The sequence below is a fragment of the Bombus terrestris genome, chromosome 3 (genome assembly GCF_910591885.1).
Source record: "Bombus terrestris chromosome 3, iyBomTerr1.2, whole genome shotgun sequence".
In the NCBI taxonomy this organism is placed as follows: domain Eukaryota; kingdom Metazoa; phylum Arthropoda; class Insecta; order Hymenoptera; family Apidae; genus Bombus; species Bombus terrestris.
Genome location: NC_063271.1, coordinates 10950323 through 10975951, shown reverse-complemented (window position 1 = coordinate 10975951; position 25629 = coordinate 10950323). Strand labels below are relative to the sequence as shown.

The window sequence follows — 25629 nt, the reverse complement described above, 5'->3', positions numbered from 1 at the left end:
TATTAACAATATTTCTCTATTTAAATTTAAATGATCTTAAATCTATTTCCATTCACACAATAGATTTTTAATCATTTTATATCTTTAAATAAAATTTTAATTCCAAATATCTACAGTAATAAAATTTCTGTCTGTAATGGTACAATCAAGTAAAAATTTCAAACTTTTCAGACGAGTATTTCTCTGAACTTCCCAATGAAGCTAAATTAAGATTGATCAAAATTTAGTTAAATAGATCCTTGAGTACAGTCTCAATTCCCAGTTATTCGGTACAATCCTCAATTGTTTCGAGTTATATATTACGAAGGCGTTCGCGACAGTTCCAACAGTTAATTTTAATTTTCCAATTGTTAACCTCTGTCGCTTCTACATTGTACTTCTGTTAAATTCATATATGTGTTGTCTTATTGCAGTGCACGGAGCGCCGAGTTACGATGTCACTAGCGTTCAGTCACGATTGGAGACCAACGAGGTGATTCATAAAGTTAATAACAACCACCAACAGCCGGTCGATTTGAGAAACGATGATCGTGACGATGGGCAAACGCTCTATGTGATCGAGTTCGAGTCTGAATCGAACGAGAAAGAAGGAACCAATGAAGGGAAAGACCCGTCTCTCGGTAAGTAGTGATTCATCTTTACGGATCTTAATTGAGAAAGTCAGAAGGGCGAAAATGATTTCTTCCATTGGTTTAAATAGTAGAAACGCGATACAAGTGACAAAATATTTAATTCGAGAATATCGTGGATACAATTAATTCTAATAGAGGAATCTATATATTTCTTATAATTTAGTTAATTAATTATGTTTAGTATTAGCTAAATTTTTATTTGATTCTGGCAAAAAAGCAATTGTTTACTTGTTGATTAATGTACATTGAAATGAATTTCTTTTACTTACGAGGAAAAAATCATGACCAGTTACAATCTTTCACTTTTAATGGAAAAATTGAGAATCGAGAACTATTATAAATTGGCAAAGCAAATAAGAGAATATACGTATAGATATAGTACAAGAATAAGGATATAAAATAATAATTGAAAAGTATAGATATCAGATCGTGTAGTATTACAGAAAATTATAAATTATAAATTAAATCATAAGCATATTCTTGTTTCTTGCAGTATATATAAAGCATGATAATCATTGAAACAGATAATAATAGATGTATCTAATCATTATTTATCAAATGTTAACATTTATTTTAGAGTTGGATATAAATCTTGTATCCACCACTCTACGTGCATATTTAATAGCACAAATTTAGGTTGCTTGAAATGATTCAAAAAGTTGGAGATTGTAGATTCTAAATCACATTTTGATAGAATATTCGATTCCACATGTGTTTTTTAGTTTGACAATATAAATGCCTCGGGGCAATGAGAGGAAACACATTTTAAAAGGGAGAAATAGATTAATTCTTCTATACTTTAATTATCTCAAGTCACTTGACCGTTTCCATTATACAATAAACCATCTGTAAGACACCAGATTCTCAGTGAACAGATAAAATCAACAAACTAATGATCTCCCAATTACTTAACAATCTTAAGGTTTTAAATAACGCAAGACACGATCCTAATTTTATGCGTAGTATTTTATTAGTATCTTCTGTAACCCAACAATGCGTATCGACGAGTTAACAACACGATCAGGCAGCCGCTCGTTTGCATATAAAACTTGTATCCATCATTCTACGTACATATTTAATAGTACAAATTCACGCAACACAATCGTTAGTGTCACAATAAAAATTCGTTTGCCGATTCTAAACGCTTTACTGATTATCTCGAAAACTTTCCTCGTAATTTATATTCCATCATCGTAGCAGGATCTTACATGAAACATTCCTGATCATTCGTGACCAAATTTGATGCCTTTGTTTACTCAAAATTTCAGCCTCGTATATTCTTTGGACTTCTTTTTTTATCTTTCTAGTATCTTCTTTCGACCAATACAGTTTTTTCGTATAATCAGTTCTATTTCAGTTCTTCTTCAGTTCTCTCTTTCTCTCTCTCTCTCTTTCTCTCCCAGAAATAATTTTATATTATTTTAATTTGTTTAAAATTGAATATTCCATTTATATTGTCTTTGACGATAAAAAGTAAAAGAGGGAAGAAGGCTACAAATAAATTTACGAAAAATACATAATCTTTTTCTTTTTGGAATAAAATCCATATTCTCAAGAAATTCTTTTGTAGAAGTATACTGAAATTGTTGATCGATCTTATCACAAAAAATTGTTTAAATTCAAAGAATGAATATTAATACGAACGACATTTGATATTCAGTCAGCTGATTATCAATGTGAGACATTAGTCGTATAATTGATTATTATTTATGTTTTCAAATGGTTAGTCGAACGTATTAATAGAAACTGATTATTTAATCGTGAATCACCGAATGTAATTTGCATAAGATCTTACGTACAAGCAGCTAGTGATTGAAATAAATCAATCTCAGCATTGATTTAGCGTAAATCATTAAAGAATTTATTGCGGTAAACTAACTCTCCAAATGGTACCATAACGAAAGACGTCAGCAGAGTAAACCAATAACTGCTTCTCCTGTGTATCTGTCCGTAATCTATTGCTTTAGATTTACGTATATACCTACATATATGTTTCAGATCGCTTGCATGTTATTTTATTACGTGCATTTCTAAAATTTAACATATTCTAAAATTACCTATTTCCCCAAAATGAAACTAGTCGAAACTTATAACGACACACATATGAAAAAATAAAATTTTTATACAGCTAATTACATAAATGAAAATCGTGTAAAATTTATCACATCCTATATACACAATACGCTTCCTTTAAAATCCCCATCAAAATACCCTACTCATAAATTACACGTATAGATATAATTTTATTTTTAAATAAACTTTCTATGGGATTACCGCTGATTGCATATATGTAAATATATTACATAAATCTTTTATCAAAAATATCTCTTTGTTTACAAATTTTCTAACCGTTATAAAAAGAGATCGCGACTTGGAAAAGATTGGAAAATATCATCACAGATATTCTTTGTTCTTATTCTCTTGGGTGAAGCAATAAAACCTTAGGTATATTATCACAGTATCATAGTACTAGAATCATGCTCACCTAACAAATCCTCTAATTCTTTTAAGCTGTGCATCTTGCTATAAAGGATTGTTATAAACATTTTATTAACCCATCCGTTCCTTTTTTCACAGGCGGATTTCTTTTTGTTTCAGTGGACAATGACGGTCAAAATCCTCTAGACCCATGGTCGATCGTGTGGTACATCGGATCCTTCGGAGGTTTAGTCGCCTTTTTCCTAATCGTCAGTTGTTCAGAATGGTGTTGTCGTCGTGGTGGACGACCGTTAACAGTCCCCTATGCTCAACGAGCTGAAGCAATAAGCGGACCAGTAGTAACAGAAACACCACCTCCGCCGTATCATTTATTCGCACCACCGCCATACGATTCTGTAAATTACGGTGAAATCGTGGACAAAACAGCCGGAGAAAAATTGGACATCTACGTGATATCCGTGCCGATTCATAGGCCCGTGGTCCAGGCTCCAGCCTAAGGTTTTCCCAAAGAGTTCCTCGAACAGAGGATTGCGGCCGAATCAAGATCGAAACGACAAAGAAGAAGAAGATACAGTGTATTGTGTCGCTTCTGAAGGATTTGTCGAAGCTTCCTCGTTGGTATTCCCCTTTAATCGGGGACATTTTGACAATCGTCTGCTGGTCCATGTGTAAGGTTCGTTGAAAACGAGCTGTGGATCAAGGAAGAATGCAGGACGAGCTTAATGAACGTGTAACGTGTAACGTGCTGGTTGAACTTTGAGAACGTTTTAAGTATCGTGAATACTCGAAAGAACGAAGAAAACTCTTGCTCATGACGAAGATAAGCTTGACAAATATGTTGCTCGGATCCTGCAGATATTTTAAGCATCGTGAATAGTTGAAAGGACGAACAAGATATCTGTTCGTGATAGAGAAAATACTCTTCATAAGACATGTTGTTTGAATTTTGAGTAACTTTACTTGAGGATAATTTGAGTATACGTATGACGAGTCTTTGAAAGAACGAAGAAGATTCTTGTTCATGGTAGAAGGAACAAACAATCTTTTCGAATTATTAACTGCATCTATGAACGAGAAAGCACGAGAAGAAGCTTCGAATCTCTACGACGCTCGACGAAAATCGAGTTCATAGGAAATCCCCTAGAGGGAAAATTTCAACGCATTGTTAACGAATATTTAAAGAGAAACTCTCTATCTTTGTGAGTGTGGGCGAAGAAAGACGAAGTCGATGAACAATCAATTAAAGCAATTAATAGGGACTTAAAGATACCAGCGAGGGAGAAAAGCAAAAACGATTATGAGAAATCTCATCGTATACTCCGATGTAGGTCCAACTGCGAAGCAATGTTCTCTGTGATGATGTTCGTGAAGCGAACTGAAATTAGAACTAGAGACAATCTTTTCGCGCGTGCTTTTAAAGTAAACCCGTTGTACGGGTGCCAATCAAGGAACTTTACTTTCTCTTTTCTTTAAGTCGAATGAAAGATTAACAAGATGCAAATAACGTGTAAATCCAAGCTCGATCTCGTTCGAGGGACGAACAAAGAATTAGAATGAATCGCGTGTTTCCATTAAGTGCTTTTAACACTTTAAACGAATTATTTATCCAATCACTGCCTGATCAGGTGAATAATTGAAATTTGATAATCATTCTAATCCTTCCAGCTTATTAACCCGTGTATACGTTGATTTTTGCATTCGACTCGTCCTAACTAGGTGAAAGAAGAAAGAAACTGCCATATTTTCGTACACTGTGCTCGTTATTCGTTATCCCTCGAAATCTACGACGCGATTATTAACCCTGCTGCGTCCTTTCTTCGACTCACTCGTGATTTCTTTAAAATAAATAATTTTTTGAATATAGAATATTTCTCAAAGTTATAATAAAATATAATGGAGTCATTATTGATATGCATAATTTCTATTTTTAATTTAATGTCGGAATCTTTTTTAAGGTATTAACCTGTTAAATAGGGGGAAACAAATCATTTATATAATAATCTCTTATTTAGTAATTCTATATCTGTATAGTTTCATGTTTGTTGCAAATAAATTATATATATAAGAATTGCGCGAAGAAAGCATGATAGATCGATTTTTATTAATTTTCTAATCTCTTATAATAATTATAAAAATTTCTGGCTAAAGGACAACCAGGTTAATAGGTTAAAAGTGAGGTTTATTTAACGAAGTTAAATTAGAGTAATATTAGAATATGCAACCTCTGTGATCGCAGCAGGGTTAAGGAACTACAAAAGCAACGCACAAAGACAAATTCAAATGACGAGGTTGATCGTTTTCTTCGCGCTCCTACGACGTCATTTTTATTTTTGCATCATTCAAAGTCAACCGAAAAATCAATCAGATCACCCGCGATGAAGTGATTAAATTGGCATTTAATTCATAAGTTGAAATAATTGCAAGATCATACAGAGAAATTCAAAAATTTGTCTAGTATATTGTACGATTCGGAAATTAAACGAAAATGTTTGGGATTATTTCTGTTTATTTTCGAATTATTAAAGTACACATGGTCTTTTGATTATTCTCAATAACGTGATCTAAAATAGGCGCTTTTCTTAATCCTACTATGTTCTTTGGATTATTTTTAAGTAAATCGTTATTTTCTACTGTTAAAAGATTTTTTATGTTCGATAATAAGTATAAAAGAATCGGTAGAGATTTTTCTTAAAACATACAAAATCTTTTTATTTGTCGCAATAAATGATATAAAAATGTGAAAATCGTAGTAGGGTTAAGTCAGGTCTTTTTTTAAATATAATTTTACTATGTATTGCGAAAATATCCAAATGCTTGCAATCGACATATACATTGAAAATATTTCAAGAAAATTTAAAAGACAAACCGATAACTATTTCTAACTTCATTACAGAATCATGTAAATTATGTCGACATAGAATACTTCATAACGACTACGCTGTAATTAAAATGTCTTATCTAGCATCTCCTTATTTTTCAAAATATGTCGAAATATTTGAAGTTCGCCGTGTCTTCTTTTTACCTTTCGATCAAAGTTAGATTATACAGACTGTTACAAGACAACGATTAAATATTTTAAATTGAATGAAAGCAAACAGATTACAATGGATGCAATTACAATGGATGGTACAAGGAGAATGATAAAAGTTCAGTCTTCTTTAATTTCGAAATGATACGTAGAACGTTTTAAGTTAAATTAAACTTTGACTCGAAAAAAATTACTCTCAAATATGGATAGATGCTTCCTTTAAAAGCAGGAAAAAAGATATGATGGTTGAAATGTTCGGTTGCAAGCGTTCCGCTAATTACACCGTATCTCTAATCAGAGCCAATTACAATCGCGATTCTTTATATTTTTTTCTCGTTTTAACGGTAACTCAACTCTTCTTCCGGGTTGTGTATGTGTGCAAGCATTGCATAAGAAGGCGCGCGTGTAACTCGCCTCGCAACCTGAATGATCTATCAACGGGACACGTGTGCGAGAAGTTCGAATAATTTCTAATATTGCTACACGCGATTGACCTCAATCGCGATCGTTACAAGTCCGACAATTGTAGACGATCATATACATAGATTACGAGTTGACTGCCATAAAAAGAATTTAACCGAAGGGGGTCACGAAAACAGTTCGTGAAATATTCATGCGATTATATCTCGAGAGAAGGACGATACTTGTACATGAAAGCGTTTAAATACTTGCAGAAACATTTTATGAATATATGACGCTTGTTATACGAAACATTTAAAAATGTCATTAACACTGTAACGAGAGCCAACTATCATGATTATATTGGTAAACTGAAACAGATCTGAAAATATATGTATATGTGTAGAAATAATAGATAGAATAGATATATAAAATGTGCAAAAATGGCAAAAAAAAACATATTATTATATTATTATATTACACAATACATCTCAATGTTCAATAATAGATAGAGCATCTTTAACGCTTATTATATATTCAAGATAGCTATTCCAGATAAGATATACTAATTTTTTTATTAAATATATATTTGCAATAAATGAGCCATTCAGAAACCACATTGATTAATTTCATAAATTGAAGAATACAGAGAGGCGATGATATTACAAATATACTTTTGGATTTATCATTATATGTATATATCATTTTCTTGCGATGAAGAAATTTATAGAAGTAAGTATACTTACATAATGAAATTGAGAAATTAATAAAAAATGGAATTCATCAGTTCAGTTCGTAAGAGGATCAAATATCTTATGACTTCTATGCGTATTTTTAGATTTGTTTCAAACTTAACCAATACATTCATACTAGCCAGGTCTTATTACAATGGTGAGATATGGCTGGTGAGATATCAAAATGTTTCATATAACAATATAATATGTACATAAAAGGCTTTTACAAGTGTTATTGACAATACTTTCTTGAGCAACTTCCTCGGGAAAAATATTTTTAGTCTTCTCATTTTGACGCGTAGAGCGCCTTTATCATTATAAGGAAACGAAGTTTAGTATTTAAAATGTTAAATGTTCTGTTAGAAAAAAAAGTATTAGATATCTTAGATATTATAAGTTCGAAATACAGAAAATGTGAAAAATACTCGAAACGGAAAATTAGGTTATTACATGCGAGGAAGCCACGTATTGCGGAATCTAGTTTTATTTATGACAATGTTGTCGCATTGATCTCCGCCATTTAGCTTTAACCGGTCGATTAATTGTTCAAATAAAAGCAGAAGATAGAGAGAATTTGTATATGAATGAGTGAAAGGGTGTTAGAGAAATTTATCGTACGATTACGTACAATGTCAATTATTATTATTATCGTTATTATCACTAGTAATGTTATTATCATTGAATTCGTAATCGCGTTTCCGATTGCGATTGGAACACATTACGATGAACTTGCTCTCATTAAGGCATGCAAAATCGCAGCGCTGTCACTATTTATTTTTTATACTTTTATACATACTGTTTATACATATTCCAACATCTCTATGTTATCAATAAAAATTTCTTTTCTCCAATTTCTACTATACGTAATAATTTTTTCATTTTTCCTCCTCGATTAATTATAACTGACTAATATTTATGCACATTCATATTCTTATGAATACAATTTAAAAAATAGAACTTAAAATGGAAATTGTTTTATCTATCAAATATTGACTTTAATGTGCAATTTGACAATCAACAAACAGTATACATACTATATATACTATATAGACAGCAATGATAACTTTTATAAAGGTTATCTTTTTCAAAATCTAATAACTTTCAGTACTGTTTTAAATTAAAAGTCGTAAAAATCATAACGCAATTTAGACTGAACAAAGCAAAGAAATCTGAGATAAAGAATAATAATATTTAAAAATTCTTGTCATTAAGCAAGAAAATTTTACCTGATTCGTTTGTACTTTTCTTGATCAAGTAAATTTTGAAATATTACAAATTACTTACGCTACAATAAGATATAAAAAAGATATGAAAAAATAAAATTTCGATGTTGTCGGACATTAACAAAATAGTTTTAAACGCGTATACAGGTTGACCAACGTAAAAATGCAAATTTAATTGCAATTTTAGCACATGGTCAACAGTCTTGACAACATAATATATGTAATTGCCTCTTATATCAGGCAACGATCGCAACGGTTCATTTTTAAATCTTCAATAAAAAATTATATATTTTAAGTTTTCAAACATTCTGTCGAAATGAAACCACATGGGTTAGACAAGAATTAATAAAACTTCTAAACATGGACAATACTTTAACTTCGAGTTTTAAAAATATAACCTAATCATGGATTATTTAGGTGAAATAGTAGCGCTCGGAATTGATAGTATAATTTTCGGTGTTTGTTTAAAACAATACTTTCACTGCAAAAATGCAATTACAGCAGTCAAGGTAAATCACATGTATTTCTGTTATTATTATTGAATACCTAACTTTGTTACAAATAAAGTATGTTACACGTTGCATATGATAACTCAAATATTCTAATGTATCTTAATGTAAATTATAGTAACACGTTTAATGCTTAAAAATATCTCAAAATGTTTAGTTTCTCTACAGGGTGCAGAGTTTCATGAAGTTGGGCAACAATTGGGAGAACTCCTTGATAAAAGTTCTGATAATAAAATAGACTACATAGCAATTAGGGGTATCGTAAAACCCTTAGGAAAACCATTGAATAGCATTAATAATAAAAAATTAACTGGTGTTGTACAAAAGCTTAAAATCAAAGAACACGTTATAGCTAGAACTACTGCTGGCTTCTGGTAATATTTTTGTTTCAAATATATTACAAAGATATAGAATTAAAAATATATGTATTTAAAACTAATAAATTTTTATTTGCACATAGGTCAGATCAGGAGCGTACTGTTCATAAAGTATATAATACTGTACCATTTTCTTTGCAACATGGAAGTTATTCCGTAGAAGTATTAGAACCATTATCAGCAGATATTTTAGATCTGGATGTGGTATCTAATACCTTTGAACCAACTGTACCATCCTTTGCAGACCATTTATGGGGGTTTTTCACAGGTAAAAAATAATTATTCATATACTGTTCAACAAAAGTTGTAATAATATTATAATTCATTATTAATCTTAGGTGTGCGCCAACGTGGTTTACAATCTACTGAAGAACTACTTCGTGAAGGAGCAGTTATGACAGGTATAGGTGAATTAGCAAGAACAAAATCCAAAACACTTACATTACAACCCCCTTTAAATGGTACACCATTTTATTTAACAAGCATGTCAATTAGTTCTTTGCTTCGGAAATTAGACGAGCGTAAACGGACATATAGGTGAGTTTTGTATTTATACAATTCTCAAATATGATTGCTAATCGATTTTTTTATATTTTAGATTATTATGTTTAATGTTCGGTGCTATTGGAATGTTAATTGGTGGAATAGTTTTTCGACGTTATTGGAAGGATAGAACAGAACAAAGATTAGCAGAAGATTTAAGACAATCTTTAGCTGCTTCACGAAAAGAAAGACGACAAAGAGTAAGAGATACTGATCTTAGAGAAGATCAATTGTGCGTTGTCTGTCGCACAAATCCCCGCGAGATTATTCTCCTTCCATGTGGACATGTCTGTTTATGTGAAGACTGCTCTGATGATATTACTAGTGATTGTCCAGTTTGTAGGGCACCAATTTCACAAAAAGCAGCAGCATATATTATTTAACATCAGCATAGATATAAATTTCTCAAATTACTTTTTATGACATGATAAAAATTAATGTATCTAAGAGTGAAAAGGTAAATAAATATGAAGTGACTAAAAATGCTAATGAAACACTAACATATACTTTTGAACAATAAAATAATTATTAGAAGTGATTAAAAGTAGTACAATCTCAATTGAAATTATTTACAAATTAATAAATCCGTGTATTTTGATAATATATCCTAAAACTTCATACAAATATATTTGAAGATATAAGTAATCGTCAAAATTCCAAATTTTTTAGTTTAGTCTTTTCATTATTTTTGCATTTATCGTTTGTTATAGAATCTATCACTCGTTTAACTTTTGTAGATTTTCCAATACCAAGTTTAGGGAGTCCTCTATTTAAACCTTCTAACATAATGCAAGCTTTACAAATTTCCTGGCTAGATACAAATCCACAACGAGAACAATTTCTTTGTTCTGGTAGCTTAATACTTTCTTTTATTTGCAATGTTTCTCCTACAAAAGAAAATATATTAATCATGTATTTATATAAATATCAAGAAATAATTTTAACACAATAATTATAATCTTATTTACCAGAATGAATGATATCCAATATAGAAGAGGGTCTGATTTTCTCTAGATCCTTCAGATATGTTCTTGCATGTCCTCTGTATGCATTTGGTGCATATATACATTCTGTTGAAAAGTATATCAACTGTTTAAAGTATGCATACATTACTATCTCTTTTTCATATGCATATTTAAGTGGCTTGCATCGTCTTATACAATCTGCTCCTGCCTATATTATAAATAAAATGTTAATTCATAACATGTATTCACATATACATGCAATATATACATTTCATTTTTTTATTTATTTATTTATTTTTTTTTTTTTTTTGAGGAAGCAGTATACTAATTAAACTTACAGTAATAACTGAAGTACATCTTTGTAATCTTGCTATATCACCTCTTAAGATATTCATTAAAACTGTCTCTGCAATATCATCAGCATTATGGCCTGTTGCAATACAATCTACTTCTAAGAGAGCTGCACCTCTATCTAATGCTTGTCTTCGAAATACACCACAGAATGTACAGTTATTTTTTTTGCCAATCTAGAATGAAATAAAGATTAAATAACAACTGTAAATGATTTTTATGCGAAGTTTCTATGTAAATATATATACTTCTGCCACAATTTCATCCATTGTCCATCCATATAACTCTTTGTAAGATAATATTTTTAATGGGAGTCCATAGTCATCTTTATTTTGTTGAACAGTTTGCAAACTATCATCTCTATATCCTAAAATAATATAGACTTCTTAAAACAAAAATTCTGAAATATTTAAACATTATAGCATAATTCTTTTTATTAAAATACCAGTTATTCCTTCATCAATGGACAAAAGAAAAAGATCAATTCCATATTGGTATCTATCATTTAAAGTTTTCAAAACATATGCAAGTACTGTAGAATCTTTTCCTCCTGATGCTCCAATAGCTACTTTATCACCAGGTTTAAATAATTTGCCTTGTGTAATTGTATTGTGAATCTCACTTTCAAATGCATAGAAAAAACATTCTTTGCATAATGCATGCCCAGTTTTAGGTCGCTGTAATTAAAGACATAATTTTTCTTTCATACACTTCTGTAATATATTATACACTCAAATTTAAATTAATAATTTAAAACAGTAACTTACTTTAAGAATAGCACATTTCCCACACTGCTTTGAACATGGAATAGGCATTTTGTAGAATATTACACTGTTTACTTTGTTATAATAGAATGTTATAACAGAAATTTCACTGTGATAATTTAACTTCCAGTTTATATTTTTGTCTTTCTTCTTTTAATTTTGTATTAAATTTATAAAGAACTTACAAATATTAAGCTTTTATATATGTTTATTCATAGGAGTTATGTTAAAACTTTATTAATATGCGAAATTCATTTTATCGCACGTACAAAAATAATTTCAATATATTATTTAATCGAAACCATTCTTTTTTTCTATGATGAAAAAAAAAGAAACTTTACTAGTTTATAATAAAATAATTTTCAATTGCGCGTATAGATTTTACAATATGTATGTAACATGCGTTCTATCGAACTAATTAATCTTCTGGTTTCTCTGGAGGCGGGCCGCAAGGCTGTAGCATTTTTTCCATAAGATTGAATCGAACACGGGCTTTTGCTTCGTTTTCCGCAATAGCGAAGAAATTTAACAGATCGTAATGTCCCATGTAAGAACTGCAAGAATCACGATGCTGATTTACAAGCCATTCAAACTTGGTTGTGTCAGCATGCCCTGTGCCAATATACTTTGATTGCAAATGCTCCAACTGACTATGAATGTTGTATCGTTCTCCCATATTCTAATTTTTCAACGATAAAGATTAAAGCTTAATGAAAACTTTGCTTTTACTTACTTAATATTTAATACTGTTTGTCGCTATCGAATCAGTATCAACCATGGAACAAGAATTTCTCTTAAATATGTAAACATATATTACATCTTAAGGTAGAGAGCGTCTCTATCAGTAAATACATAATGCAGACTTTTCAAGTATTCAATAAATATTAACATAGAATAATAAAATTGTGAGATTAGAGAGATAGAATTATACAAAAAGATATTTTAAAATGTATCTAAAATAAGTATTTTAATGGTTATAAATAGAACAATATATATCTTTTTATATTTGTCCATATACATATCTATCTCATATGTTTCTTACATTAGTTTGAAAATAATACAAAACAAATCAATATTACAATTATTATATATTATAATACAAAACAAAATATTTAAACTATGAATTTAAAATCTAATTCGATAATATATGATATATAACTATGTGGAGATATGTTATTAATATGTTTCGTTCTATATTTATAATTCTTGTATTTGTCTCTATTCTCTCAAGTTTGATAATTATGATATTTATATTTATATACACACATAACAAATAGATTTATTCCAACCAATTGCATCGAGTATAATAATATTCAAGATTATTCCGCAATTCTGTATACTTCTTACCTAGCCGCAAGAGTGCAGCACTTATCGCTTGTTACGTCAGACAATAATGACGTGCTAATGGTTAATGGCTTCTACTTACTTGAGCTACCTTTATGAGAAAGCCAAATACAATCCAAAGAAAATTCATGAGATATGATGCATCGGCTAGTAAAACTATAAAAATATGATTGCCTGAACACTTAATTGTTACGATAGCTATTAATTTTTATTAAATTTTACTCGTGGCCTACGAAATATGTGTTAAAACTGTTTACTGAGCAACGAACGTAACCGTTATATTCATCGCTACGTTGGATCAGCTCGATGCAAAGAAACTCAACATTCAACGTGTTATTACAAGATTTATATTGCACGTGAGTACTTATACGAGACATCGGCTTATAATTACGTTAAAAACATTGACTAACTTTCTTTTGTGAAAAGTGGGCAACTCCCTTGCCACCCAGTCGTTAACAATGGCGGCTATGTTAGTTCGGCCGAAAAATTCTTTTCTGCAAAATATTCTTTAAACCGGAAAGTCATAAGTTTGTACTCGATAGATTTTTATTTTTATCTTGGAAATAGGGCAGTTTGTTAAAAATTACCGTTTTCCACTATACATATCGAAAAATCGTGTCGTTCGGAAATACTGTTACGTCGACTAATCTATGTATGTGGACGTATGTACGTGTCGTCATACATATGCGTATTATTGTCCATGTGTGTATAATGTCCATGATGATGTGTTGAAAGTATTAAGGAAAGCTGAAATATAATACATATAATAATGTTCAAACCTTTTGGTTATATCAATTAAAGTTAAATTAAATGTAAAAGATTCATTTGTTTTGTTACTTTGATATTTTTGTAATATTTTTGAAAGTGAAATCTAATATATATAAAGCGTGTATTTCTGAAATTATGTATTTATCTTTATGAGAAGGAATATGTAAATAAGCTAATGATTTGTACAAATATTACATATTTTGTATGTTTTTATTATGCATACAGATTAACAAGTTAACTACTGAGTGAAGTCTGTATGTGTTATTTATAGTTCTAAAGCGCTGTCACTTATTTGAGTACGATTCATTGTTATATACAGTTATGATACATACCTTACCAAAAAAAAAGGTAAAATTGTTTAAACGAGTTATATATATGATTGCTTTCATAACTTTGATACTTTTATTAATTCTGCCATTGTTATTTACCAATAACATCCAGTGTGTTAATAAAGCAAATAAAGTACTACAGATTACTTTTATATATTAATATTATTGCATTTCAGTAGGTGACATGCCTAGCAGTCGTGATATTGAAAGAGCTGAACGTAATGGAAGATTTCGTGCACGCAGAAGAGATAGTACCAGCAGTGATATAAATCGACATAGTTTCGAAGCACCTGATAAGAAGCATAGAAGGCATGGGAAAAATAAAAGTTCTGGGAAAAAGAAAAAGAAGAGATCGAGAGATAAGTCCATAGAGAATGTTCCAACTGTAGCTTCTTCCATTGTTAAACCTTTGGTTGAATATTCAGATGTGAGTAGCGAAGACTTGTCTGAACCAGAAGCTGGGGAAATTCAGTCAGAAGATAGCAGAGGTAATAGCTATACAGATGGAGAAGTACCTGAAACAGTTTTACAAAGACGTTATTATGGAGGAAGTCCAGTACGTGCACTTGGAGCATCTCCTATTAGTCTTTCGCCATCTCCACCAGTTCAACATAGACATGTTAATAGACATTATTCGCCAAATGAACAACAACCATCTGCAATGCATGGTGGAACACCTGAATATGAAGAAGAGTCTAGACGATATGCAAGAAGAAAAGAGAAAAAACACAAACGAGAAAAGAAGAAGAAGAGAAGTCTTAGTCCTTCATCCAGTACTGGGAAAAAGAAAAAACGAAAGTCTAAAAGGCATTCTCATAGTCTGAGTCCACATCGCATTGCAGATGAAATTATCATAAGCCCCGAGCATGAAAAACCAATTGGAAATTGGTCAGAATCACCGCCTTTACCGTTAAAAGATAGTACCTCGCCGATATCACCTGCTACACCACAAGAACAAAGGTGTTTAAGTGATGTAGAACTTGAAATAACAAGGCAACCTCGAAATGTAACTCCTCCAGCACTTCCTCCAAGACCAACAGAATCCCCCCATACCCCTTTATTACCTCCAAGAACAACAACGCCGGAGAATAGCAAAGCAAGTTTATCAACAATGAAACATACTCCTGAAAGACAAAAGCATAGTCCTAGTATCCATACGCGACGTAGTAGCATTAGTCCAGGGCCCACTATTAGCTCGAGTCGTAGGAGACCTCATAGTCCATCGCCACCATCAAGGCGAAGGGACCATAGTCCAACGAGAAGAAGAGATTTTAGTCCAAGTCCAATGATGCATAGACTTAGGCACAGTCCTAGTCCTTCAACAAGGCGAAGAGAATTTAGCCCAAGTCCAGTAAGTCATCGACGTAGAGATCCTGTTAATTCTCCACCTTCGAGTAAACGTAGACGGCGAGAAGAATCTGAAAGACGACATAGACATCATGAAAAAGACAGAAGAGATAAAAGGAAGTCGAGATCAACTAGAAGTCCTACTGGAAGCAGGTACTATATATTATATGATATAACAATTCTAAATTATTTGTTTTGCTATTGAAAATAATATTTCTTTTTTCTAGGTTACATTTACCTCTTTCTCGTTCACGATCACGAAGTCCTGGACGATGGCGAAAGTTACAATCACGATCTAGATCGCGTTCACGGAGAAGAAGTCGTACTCCAAAAAAATCTCGTTCTCCTAGCAAGTCACATAAATCGACAAGAAAACACAAATCAAAAAGTCCACGTCCTTCGAGGATACCTTCTCCTTCCCCTCATAGATCCAGAGCAAGAAGCCCCTCAAGTATCACAGCAAGAAATCTCCGAGTACAAGCAAAGATTAGTGAAACTAGTTTATTTGCTGAACTCGTGAAAGATAGAAACATGAGGGAATTAGCATACAAAAAGTTACAAGCAGCTAAGGAGAAGGCTGTTACTCAAGATGAAGTTCAAATTATAGAAGGCACTGATGAAAAAGATAGTAGTAGTGTATCTTCTGAGAACAAAGCATCCACAGACAATAAGGATAAGTACGTGAATCATAAAGACCAATTGAAGATAACAAATGAAAGTATGAAGCCTGTTGACCTTGTGGATATTCCTGTTCCAATATCGGATGACAATGGAATAGCGGGAAAGACGCCACCATTGCCAGTTACACAAACTATTAATGCACCAAATGTAATACCTGCAACTAATCAGCATATGTTTGTATATACTTCACCTACAACTACCACTAGTGTCTGCCCAGTGACTGTTACAAATAGTCCGAGTTTCCCAGCTGTTACAAATCTGCAAGCGCCACCATTGCCACAATCTGAGTCTGCAAATGCAACAGGTTTAGTGTCTATGTCAGTGCCTATTCCTGTACCAGTACCTGTTCTCCCTAATTTATCTGTTCCACCACCACCTATACCTATACCAGTTCCAGCACCAAATACGGCTATGTCTAAATTTAATCCTCCTAACAATCTAGTTCCTCTTAAGTCTGTAGATCCTCCTAAGCCTCCTATTGTAGCATTCAAAACTAAAAGTTTATCACGGTTACCATTACCACCTGGAATTAATCAAAATGATTTGGAGAGTATAGACTCACCACCGAGTCGATCTCCAAGTCCGCCTAGTAAGGCACAAATGAAATTCCCAGCTTCAACTACAAAACCACCGCAAAAAAAGAGTATTAAAGACTTACCTATGCCACCAGGTAAGTTTGTGATATAATAACATATGTAATTTTAACCTTATTAAAATAATATCTTTTTTATTATCTATTTCATTATCTATATGATTACTTGATATGTAGTTGTTCCTGGATCAGAAGATTTAAGTGGAGAAGATGATCCAAATGCAACGCCTCCTCGTACAAAAGTTGAACGTGTACCACCAAAACCGAAATTAAAAAGACCAAAAATTTTGAAACGTAGAAGTTCTAGAAATTGTCATATGCCTATGTCGGCTTCGAGTGGTAAAGATTGGGGAGAACGCTCTGTTGACGTATTTGAAGTCATAGCTCAAATAGGAGAGGGTACTTATGGACAAGTTTATAAAGCTCAAGACAAACGAGCTGGTGTGCTTGTTGCATTAAAAAAAGTTCGTCTGGAAAATGAAAAAGAAGGATTTCCCATTACAGCAGTACGAGAAATTAAAATCTTACGACAACTCAATCACAAAAATATCGTGAATTTGAGGGAAATAGTTACGGACAAACAAGACGCGTTAGATTTTAGAAAGGTATTACATATATTAAAATATATAATATAATAAGCATAGTATTGCATATTACAATATTATAGGACAAGGGTTCATTCTATCTCGTATTTGAATACATGGATCATGACTTGATGGGTCTTTTGGAGTCTGGAATGGTCGACTTCAATGAAATGAATAATGCAAGCATCATGAAGCAGTTATTAGACGGATTAAATTACTGCCACAGTAAAAACTTTTTACATAGAGATATCAAGTGTTCTAATATACTGATGAATAACAAGTACGCAAAATATACTATTAGTGAAAAGAAAATTTGTATTTCTACAATTGTATTTCTACAATTTAATTGTATAATTTTTGCAGAGGGGAAGTTAAATTAGCTGACTTTGGACTTGCAAGACTTTATAATGCTGAAGATAGGCAGCGTCCCTATACGAACAAAGTGATAACTTTGTGGTATAGGCCACCTGAATTATTACTGGGCGAAGAACGTTATGGCCCTGCAATAGATGTATGGAGTTGTGGCTGTATTTTAGGAGAATTATTTTCTAAGAAACCGCTATTTCAAGTAAGGAAATGATGATGAACTATATTTCTGTTAAAGAAAGGAATTGATTAAAAGATGATTATTTTTATCTTTTGTAAGGCAAATGTAGAAATGATGCAGTTGGAGATGATTTCCAGAGTCTGTGGTACACCGACTCCTGCCGTTTGGCCTTCTGTGATAAAACTGCCATTATGGCATACATTGAAACCAAAAAAATCACATAGAAGACGTTTACGAGAAGATTTTTCATTCATGCCAGCACCAGCACTGGATCTTTTAGATAAAATGCTGGAATTAGATCCAGAAAAACGAATAACGGCTGCTGATGCACTTAAAAGTGCATGGCTGAAAAATGTTCAACCTGAGCAGTATGTTTTCTTCTTGTACTTGAATATTCATACATAAAATATATTTAAGTTTATCATGTAGTTAGGAATAGTAACAACAGTATTTATGTAGGAATAAATTGAACAAACGTTGGAATACTTTTTTTATAGTTTTTTTGTACAAAGACTTTAACTATTGTCCATTCATAAGACCTATATCTCTTACATAAAAATTAGGATGCCAGTACCTGAGCTTCCTATTTGGCAAGACTGTCATGAGCTCTGGAGTAAAAAACGAAGACGTCAGCAGCGTGAGCAACAAGAAAGCTCTGCTGGAAAGATGCCTCTTCTCCCTCTTCCAAATAAAGGAGGTCCTCATAAGGCTATGGAAGATCTGTCTGATGTCGGGGGGTGAGTAGCTGTAGAGAGACATATTGGCACAAACTAGGACGCGATATCCAGTACTGACCAGATACTAATTGCTTACACACGTAGATGGCTGTGTATTGCAGTTGTGCTTGGCATTTATTTTCTTAGCAAAATGCGTTGTTAGAGATCTTATTTAAAGAATGAAAACATAACTGTTGTAGTATCTTATTTTCATCGTCCGTTTGCATGTGACTTTCAATAATGGATAAAATAAGTTAATTTTAGTTTGATTCACAGTCGTTCAAACACGACGATGGCTATAGTGCAGAACAATGGAATATAGACACGAAAATGTACAGCAACGTTCTCTTTTCATGGGTTTACTACAAAGATTATGTTCTCTAATACTTTTCAAATACATGAAAATATTTCAAACGCATATATTTAGAAGAAATACAAAATTTATAGCGATATGTTTTTTCACAACAAAATATATCATAATATAAAATAATATTTAAATACTCCTTGATAACTGCAAGAAATAATATCATAATATTATATATTAGTATCTTCCTTTCAAAGTGATATCAAATATTATTTGATTTAGAGGATCAGCATTTATGTAAAAGGAAAATACGAATTCCTCTTACAATGTGTTTGTGATTCAATTTAATTGCCTTTGAAATTAATTATATGAGCTTTAAAATTACGAGATATCTTTTATGTTTAATAATATTAAGATGATCAATAAGTAGCTAAATGTGTACATATTTGCTAATCTATGTTTATGTTAACATAGCTATGCATACATTATGACATGTTTGTGTAAATGAAAATGCACATATGTACGATTTTATATTACACCTTATATATGCATTTACATAAGTGAATGTATATGCATATAATTACCAATATTCATGATTGTATCAATGATATACATCTCCAAAAGCTGAATTTTAAAATGGTTATATAAGAAAGAAAAGGAATATATACTAAGTATATAATTGTAAATAAAAAAAAAAATTTCGTATGTTAATTTTCATATTAAACTATTAAATTGAAATGTCTACAAGCGCATGAAACGATACATGAAATGAATGAGCACAAACTACGAGAAAATAAACGATCTTTGTAATATTTAAAGTCTTGGAGTGTAAATAGGTCAAATGGATACTAAGAAGAAGCTGATGGAAGATTGAAGACAATGGAATACAAGGAGCCAAGACTAAAGTGTGAATGTATTACGCGAAATATTAACATCACGGCCATCACCATCGACATTTCATTTTATTTACGTTAATTCAGTTTATTTGAACATTCACATCTATAGATCAGGCATATTTTAATTGATCATATTTTCGCAATTGTCTGTTATAGTTTGTTATTCTGTATTGTAGATAATTACGTAAGTTTCAATATACGAATGGCAACATTGAATATTTGTTAAATATTTTCATGTTTTTGCATGTATTTTGTATCAAAGCCATTCTTATAATGAAGTACGGGATATGGACAAACCTAATGTATTATCTTCACAATGTACAATAATATTGAATTTCTGTAATATAAAATATTTACAAAATGTCCATAGGCATCTGCCTAACATTTTTATGGACAATGAATTTCCAATGTTATTAAAATATTTTATCGTTTAATTTGTTTAGTCCCTTTCAATGTTTCTATATTTTTATTTGTAAACTAAGTAACCACACACACATATAATCCTTTGATAAAGTCATATCTGACGATGAACACTGGGACCTTGGGAATGAATGATAATACCAGTGTACATGATTATGTACTCTTTCAAAATGACATGCAAAGTACATGTTATTTTTCTACTTATTCCACAATAAGTTTGTATGGATGTTTAATACATTTATTATCTCAATGCAGAATGTACCAAAATAAATAATATATTGGTATTATAAAAATATAATTTCACGCGTAGGTAAAATAAAATAAAAATTTCTGTGTAAACATTAAACAGCATTATATGATAATAAGATGATTCAAAAATTCACGCAGTTTATTATCACAAATAAAGAATATTTTATTATGACCTTTGTCATGAAGGTAAATGAATAAGATTATGGATGATTAATAATATGTGCTACTTCAAAATATTATCAAAGAAAAATGTTACTTTGTGATGAATCATTTTAATAAATGTGATGAATTTAAAAACGGAAAACAGAATGAATCAATATAACAATATAAATCAATGTGTAAAATCATTTTTTTGTAAAAACGACAATAAAGTAAATATATTTTCCATTTTAGCTACTTTATTTAACATAAAGTATGAATGATTTGGTAGTTTTCATGTTGATTTTAAACAAAATCGTATACAAAGTACAATATAATAATTTCTAAGCATTTGCAAGTTATGTAGCACATATTACGAAATTTATTATTAAAATTTATTAATTGTATGATCAAATTCAATTTTCCAATATTTACTATTTTTATTGTATTTGTATATATAGTTATTATGTAACTGATAAAATATAAAAATATTATATATATTATATCAGAGAAAATACGTGTGTACAGAAAATATTATACATTACAATTATATATAAATATATAAATACTAATTATTTTACTGTAGAATATTATATAAATAGCATACTTTTGGTTATGTACACATGTTATCTCTACTATACATATATATCATAATAATACTATATATAGTAGACATACATTAAATTAATTATTATTTATTTTACATTGTTAACGATAAATTATATTGTGGAATTCGTAGGAGACAACATAATACTTGAAATATAAAGTAACAAATAATTATAAGTGAATACAAATTGGCAAGATATCTAATAAGAAAAACAATTATGTTTCAGGAAATAATGTTATTGTGGCAGAATGATAAAGGGCAAATTTTATAGCACTTATAAGAATATAAATAGGTAATAAATATTCCAAATCCGTATAATATATGTTTATACCCAGGGTGTCCAGTTTAATAATTCACACGAGACTTGGTTTTGTGTATCATATAACAAATTGGGCTTTATGACTAAAATAATAAAAGCTTGATCGTTTCGTGCAAAAAGGTTGAGGATGCAATGAATTGAACAATCACATTATGATCTTAATATCTATGATCCTTTATAAAATTGTTGTGTCATATCTCTTCACTTATACAGATATAAGTGATAAATATGCAATAAATTGTGAAAAATAAAATTTACAGAATACAAATAAAGTTTGATATGCTGTGCCTATTAAATTGCATGTATATCCATAAAAAGTATTGATTTGTTAGTCTTGCTTGTTCGATATGCACGTTTATAAAACGTATTATCTTTTGCATGATTTCTATTAATTATGAAACAAATATTACTATTGGGTATCCATGTGTTATTGTCCGTCTTAATAATATTTATAAGAATTTTATTTCATATTGTTTTATTAGCATTATTTTATAAATATTATTAATATATTTTATTCATTTCAAAAAATATTTCATTTTAATATGGTATAAATCATTATAGAGGTCATTTTACGGAATTATATATGTCGGAGATGAAAGGACAAATGTGAACTCGATATATATAACACATTAGAAATTTATATTTACTATTAAATATATTCACTAATTATTTTATATATATATATATATATATGTATATAAATATATGTAAATATATATATATATTTTTATATATTTATATATTTATATATGTTTTATATTCAATAAATTTATTTTAACATAACATTTTGTCATGTTCAATGAAACACTTGATCTTTACTTTTATAGTTTTTATGACATGCTTTTGACTTGATTTCAGGTCTTCCAAACGTTTAAAAATGGAAGCAGGTTACAATTCTCATCCAAATCGTCTTGATACGGAATCTTTCTATGGGGGAGATAATTTGTTCAACCAAAGCAGACCTTACATGGTCTCATCGCCATCATATTATTACACAAGTCCTCCACCTGTTACACCACGGCCCAAGGGAGATGTTAACAGACCTTATATGATCTCATCACCATCATATTTTTATGTTAGTCCACCATCAATTATGCCACGGCCCAAAGGAGATACTACCTCTCATATGCCAGAATTATACACAGAAGATAATCTTGTTCGGAAATTAAGTGCTCTCACAAATGTATTAAATCAGGGAAAACCAATTCGTGTTGAAGATCTCATGTCACTTCGATCAGATAATGAGGTACATATACTTGGATTTTTGTTTCAAATACTTCAGTTTTATAACTTCATATAATAATCATTAATTCTATAATATGATATTATTATATTGTTATAATATTTAATAGCATAACTATTATAATTTAAATTACAGAGTGACCCAAAAGTAGTACAATTACTAGGAGAATTGCATGCTGAACTACGACTTGCTGCAAATTCAAGATCAAGTGGATTAATAGAATCTCACCTTCCTGTACTAAATCCACTACCTTTAGGTAAGTTTCACTTATTTTTTTCTTATATTTATAATGTATTATTGTTTTATATTTTATTTTTGCAGATACAAATGCAGCACAGTCAGGAAATTTTGATGCACATGCAGTTTATGCTGGTGATGATGCAATGAGTTCTGGAAGGTGGTCACAGGTGGCTACAGCTGGTGTTCGCAGTGCATTGTTAGCGCTAATGTCGCGCTATGGTTTGGAAACTTGCAATCCTTCCCCTGTTATCACCCGACCCCCAGGTAAACCAACATCCAACCTAACACAAAACCTTTCCCTACCCTCGACTTCCTCTCAGTCAGCATTCAGCTCATAATGATCTGTATATATAACTCTTTACAGCGTTCTAAACTATGTTCTGTATAAAGTTGGAAAAGGTCTAAATTGCTATTTTTTAAATTAACTAGGCATGGAAGTACAACTGCATCCAAGTTGTTTATAGACTACTATCTGTTCATAACTGTAAGTGCACATTCGGTGTATAATTGTATATAATTGATGTATTATTATTACGTGACCAGTTACTTAATATAGTACTTGTATCTTTAATAATAACAACATGCTCTTTATAGTCCACACTTATGCGACATATGAAATAAGAGCTTCAAAGTATTAATGTTTATCATCTTAGTTTATCACATTAAGTTTCGTTTTCATATTGGAAATATTTAATACTTATGTGTATATATATACATGGAGACACAGGTATAGTGTATGTACATCTAAAAGGTTCAAACAAAACGTTTGATAGATCAATATAGATACTTTTATCTTTTTCAAAACAAGAATTTGTTTTTAAAGTATTTAGCGTTTACTGCATATAGCTTTATGTTAGGTGATATATTTTGTTATACTGAATGAATTTGTTGAAAACGAATTAAAATATGAGGGTTGAAGGTATTTGAAAGAAAACTAAAATTGGATGCATTCTAAATGTTTATTTGTTGCATAAGCTTTTCTTTTTATATACGATGTCAAATCCTTATTTATTATGGAAATATTTACGGGATGTAATGTACATAATAATATCGAGACATAATAAAGAGATAAAAGTACACGAATATAGTAGGCTTTTTTTAGGACAGAAGAACGAAATTAATTCAACTACATAAATTCGTATTTATAAATTAAGTATATCATAAATAAATAATTTTTGTTTGGTTAGATACTTACAAAGTTATGTCAAGTATTTCTATTTTTTTTCTTATTTACAAGAAATAATAAAATTGAAGTTTTCGGAGTTCTTTTTCAACATAATAAAAAACAGGATAAAAGAAAAATTAACGCAAGTTTCACGAACGTTTCAGATTGAAGTGATTGCAAGAGAAACACGTATACTACGAAAGTGAGGTTAGGACGTGTGCTTCTATACCGGCAAGCTGTATACAATATATATGTGACGATATCATGGCGATTTGTGCTGCAGTTTAAAAAGAAACTGGCGACACACTAGATTATTCAGTGAAGTGATCTACAGTATGGAGTATGGGAATGAATAATAAATTGTTTATTTTGTTGAGTTTGTTCGATTCTATGCACAGTGTGATAATAATATAATATAATAAAAAAAGACACAATGAATTAATTAACGACAAGTGAAAAAAAGGGACAGGGTATTAAGTTGTTTTAAAAAGAGAATTACCTAACCTCATTCATTTTACTGATGGCTTTGTCAGATGTTTTACAATTTGATTGTTCCATAGAAAATGAGATTGCGCAAAATGCTTTGAAGAATTTTACTAGAATGCTAGGAAAAGCATTCGAACAATATAAAAGTAAGTATATTTCTATCATATATATTGTTCTTATATTAACAAATGCAGTTTCTTCGTTTATATTTTTTTCATTTATTTATTTAACTTACAACAACAAAGCTTACTTATTTTAATTACAACGAAATTACGCTTACGATCAAAAAATTATTCTTTATAGTTTCTGTATGCAAATTAAAAAACAAAATCTTTTAAAAATAAAATATTCATAATGAAAATAATAATGTACTCTCATTATATATGTACATTACTTTATATCATGAATGCAATTTTAAGTAAATAATTTGTAGTTAAATTTATATATTTACACAACAGACTCTTATATTTACAGAGTTATGGAATGAATACTTAAAACTGCAGAAATATTGTGGAAACATTACGAACATTGCTGACATTAAGATTCCGTGTGAATTGTTTGAATCAGACATTTTTAGTAATAAAGATGTGTAAGTTTTAATTCTGTTGCACACTTATAATTTATAATGTTGTATTAGTAAGATTACATTATACATTGTTTAATGTTTTATATTTCAGTATTATACCTGCT

The 25629-nt window shown here is 30.5% G+C and overlaps 5 protein-coding genes across 16 annotated transcripts in view; 3 read left to right on the top strand and 2 right to left on the bottom strand.

The window, feature by feature from the left end:
* The window catches only part of LOC100651242, a 33672-nt gene extending 25589 nt beyond the window's left edge, over positions 1-8083 (top strand). Inside the window, exons 2-3 of one of the 2 annotated variants that reach the window (XM_003394542.4) lie at positions 414-620; positions 3231-8083. In XM_003394542.4, coding sequence (XP_003394590.1) covers positions 414-620; positions 3231-3568 — 545 coding nt within the window. In that variant the 3' untranslated portion in view covers positions 3569-8083. Of the gene's footprint in view, positions 1-413; positions 621-3209 lie in introns of both variants that reach the window. The other variant, XM_012321153.3, reaches the window with a different exon arrangement.
* Positions 8084-8652: 569 nt separating this feature from the next.
* On the top strand, positions 8653-10431 carry LOC100652033 (mitochondrial E3 ubiquitin protein ligase 1). Its single transcript, XM_003394546.4, has 5 exons — positions 8653-8964; positions 9133-9338; positions 9425-9609; positions 9680-9878; positions 9940-10431. Exons 1-5 carry the CDS (start codon positions 8860-8862, stop codon positions 10265-10267), a joined length of 1023 nt encoding a protein of 340 aa, XP_003394594.1. The 5' UTR covers positions 8653-8859; the 3' UTR covers positions 10268-10431.
* On the bottom strand, positions 10389-12655 carry LOC100652155 (cytoplasmic tRNA 2-thiolation protein 1). Its single transcript, XM_012321156.2, has 6 exons — positions 11968-12655; positions 11646-11877; positions 11449-11567; positions 11188-11376; positions 10853-11057; positions 10389-10771 (listed from the first exon to the last, which is right to left on the bottom strand). Exons 1-6 carry the CDS (start codon positions 12013-12015, stop codon positions 10533-10535), a joined length of 1032 nt encoding a protein of 343 aa, XP_012176546.1. The 5' UTR covers positions 12016-12655; the 3' UTR covers positions 10389-10532.
* Positions 12350-12640, bottom strand: LOC105667183 (splicing factor 3B subunit 5). Its single transcript, XM_012321154.3, has one exon. The coding sequence runs from the start codon at positions 12638-12640 to the stop codon at positions 12383-12385; it is 258 nt and encodes an 85-aa protein (XP_012176544.1). The 3' UTR covers positions 12350-12382.
* A 697-nt stretch (positions 12656-13352) lies between the features above and the next one.
* Positions 13353-25070, top strand: LOC100651673 (cyclin-dependent kinase 12). Of its 11 annotated transcripts, none has more exons than XR_007223394.1 (13): positions 13746-13974; positions 14582-15905; positions 15980-17103; positions 17203-17630; positions 17693-17889; positions 17973-18177; positions 18256-18524; positions 18720-18893; positions 22664-23051; positions 23184-23304; positions 23370-23552; positions 23653-23772; positions 24618-25070. XR_007223394.1 is itself a non-coding variant. In XM_020868726.2 (13 exons), the coding sequence occupies exons 1-12, from the start codon at positions 13959-13961 to the stop codon at positions 23750-23752; spliced, it is 4464 nt and encodes a 1487-aa protein (XP_020724385.2). In that variant the 5' UTR covers positions 13746-13958; the 3' UTR covers positions 23753-23772; positions 24618-25070. The 11 variants fall into 11 exon arrangements, 8 of the variants coding, with proteins under 8 accessions (XP_048260211.1, XP_020724385.2, XP_048260214.1 ...); XM_020868726.2 differs by having other exon boundaries at positions 23718-23772; XR_007223393.1 differs by having other exon boundaries at positions 23370-23772.
* Positions 25071-25629: the final 559 nt, after the last annotated feature.

Coding starts and splice junctions, on each gene's coding strand:
- LOC100652033 (XM_003394546.4), top strand. CDS start 8,860: ATGGATTATTTAGGTGAAATAGTAGCGCTCGGAATTGATAGTATAATT. Junction 8,965..9,132: donor ATGCAATTACAGCAGTCAAG/GTAAATCACATG, acceptor GTTTCTCTACAG/GGTGCAGAGTTTCATGAAGT. Junction 9,339..9,424: donor AGAACTACTGCTGGCTTCTG/GTAATATTTTTG, acceptor ATTTGCACATAG/GTCAGATCAGGAGCGTACTG.
- LOC100652155 (XM_012321156.2), bottom strand. CDS start 12,015: ATGCCTATTCCATGTTCAAAGCAGTGTGGGAAATGTGCTATTCTTAAA. Junction 11,878..11,967: donor GGAAATGTGCTATTCTTAAA/GTAAGTTACTGT, acceptor CTTTAATTACAG/CGACCTAAAACTGGGCATGC. Junction 10,772..10,852: donor ATTGGATATCATTCATTCTG/GTAAATAAGATT, acceptor TTTCTTTTGTAG/GAGAAACATTGCAAATAAAA.
- LOC105667183 (XM_012321154.3), bottom strand. CDS start 12,640: ATGGGAGAACGATACAACATTCATAGTCAGTTGGAGCATTTGCAATCA.
- LOC100651673 (XM_048404252.1), top strand. Junction 17,631..17,692: donor ACGCGTTAGATTTTAGAAAG/GTATTACATATA, acceptor ACAATATTATAG/GACAAGGGTTCATTCTATCT. Junction 18,525..18,719: donor AAAAATGTTCAACCTGAGCA/GTATGTTTTCTT, acceptor CATAAAAATTAG/GATGCCAGTACCTGAGCTTC.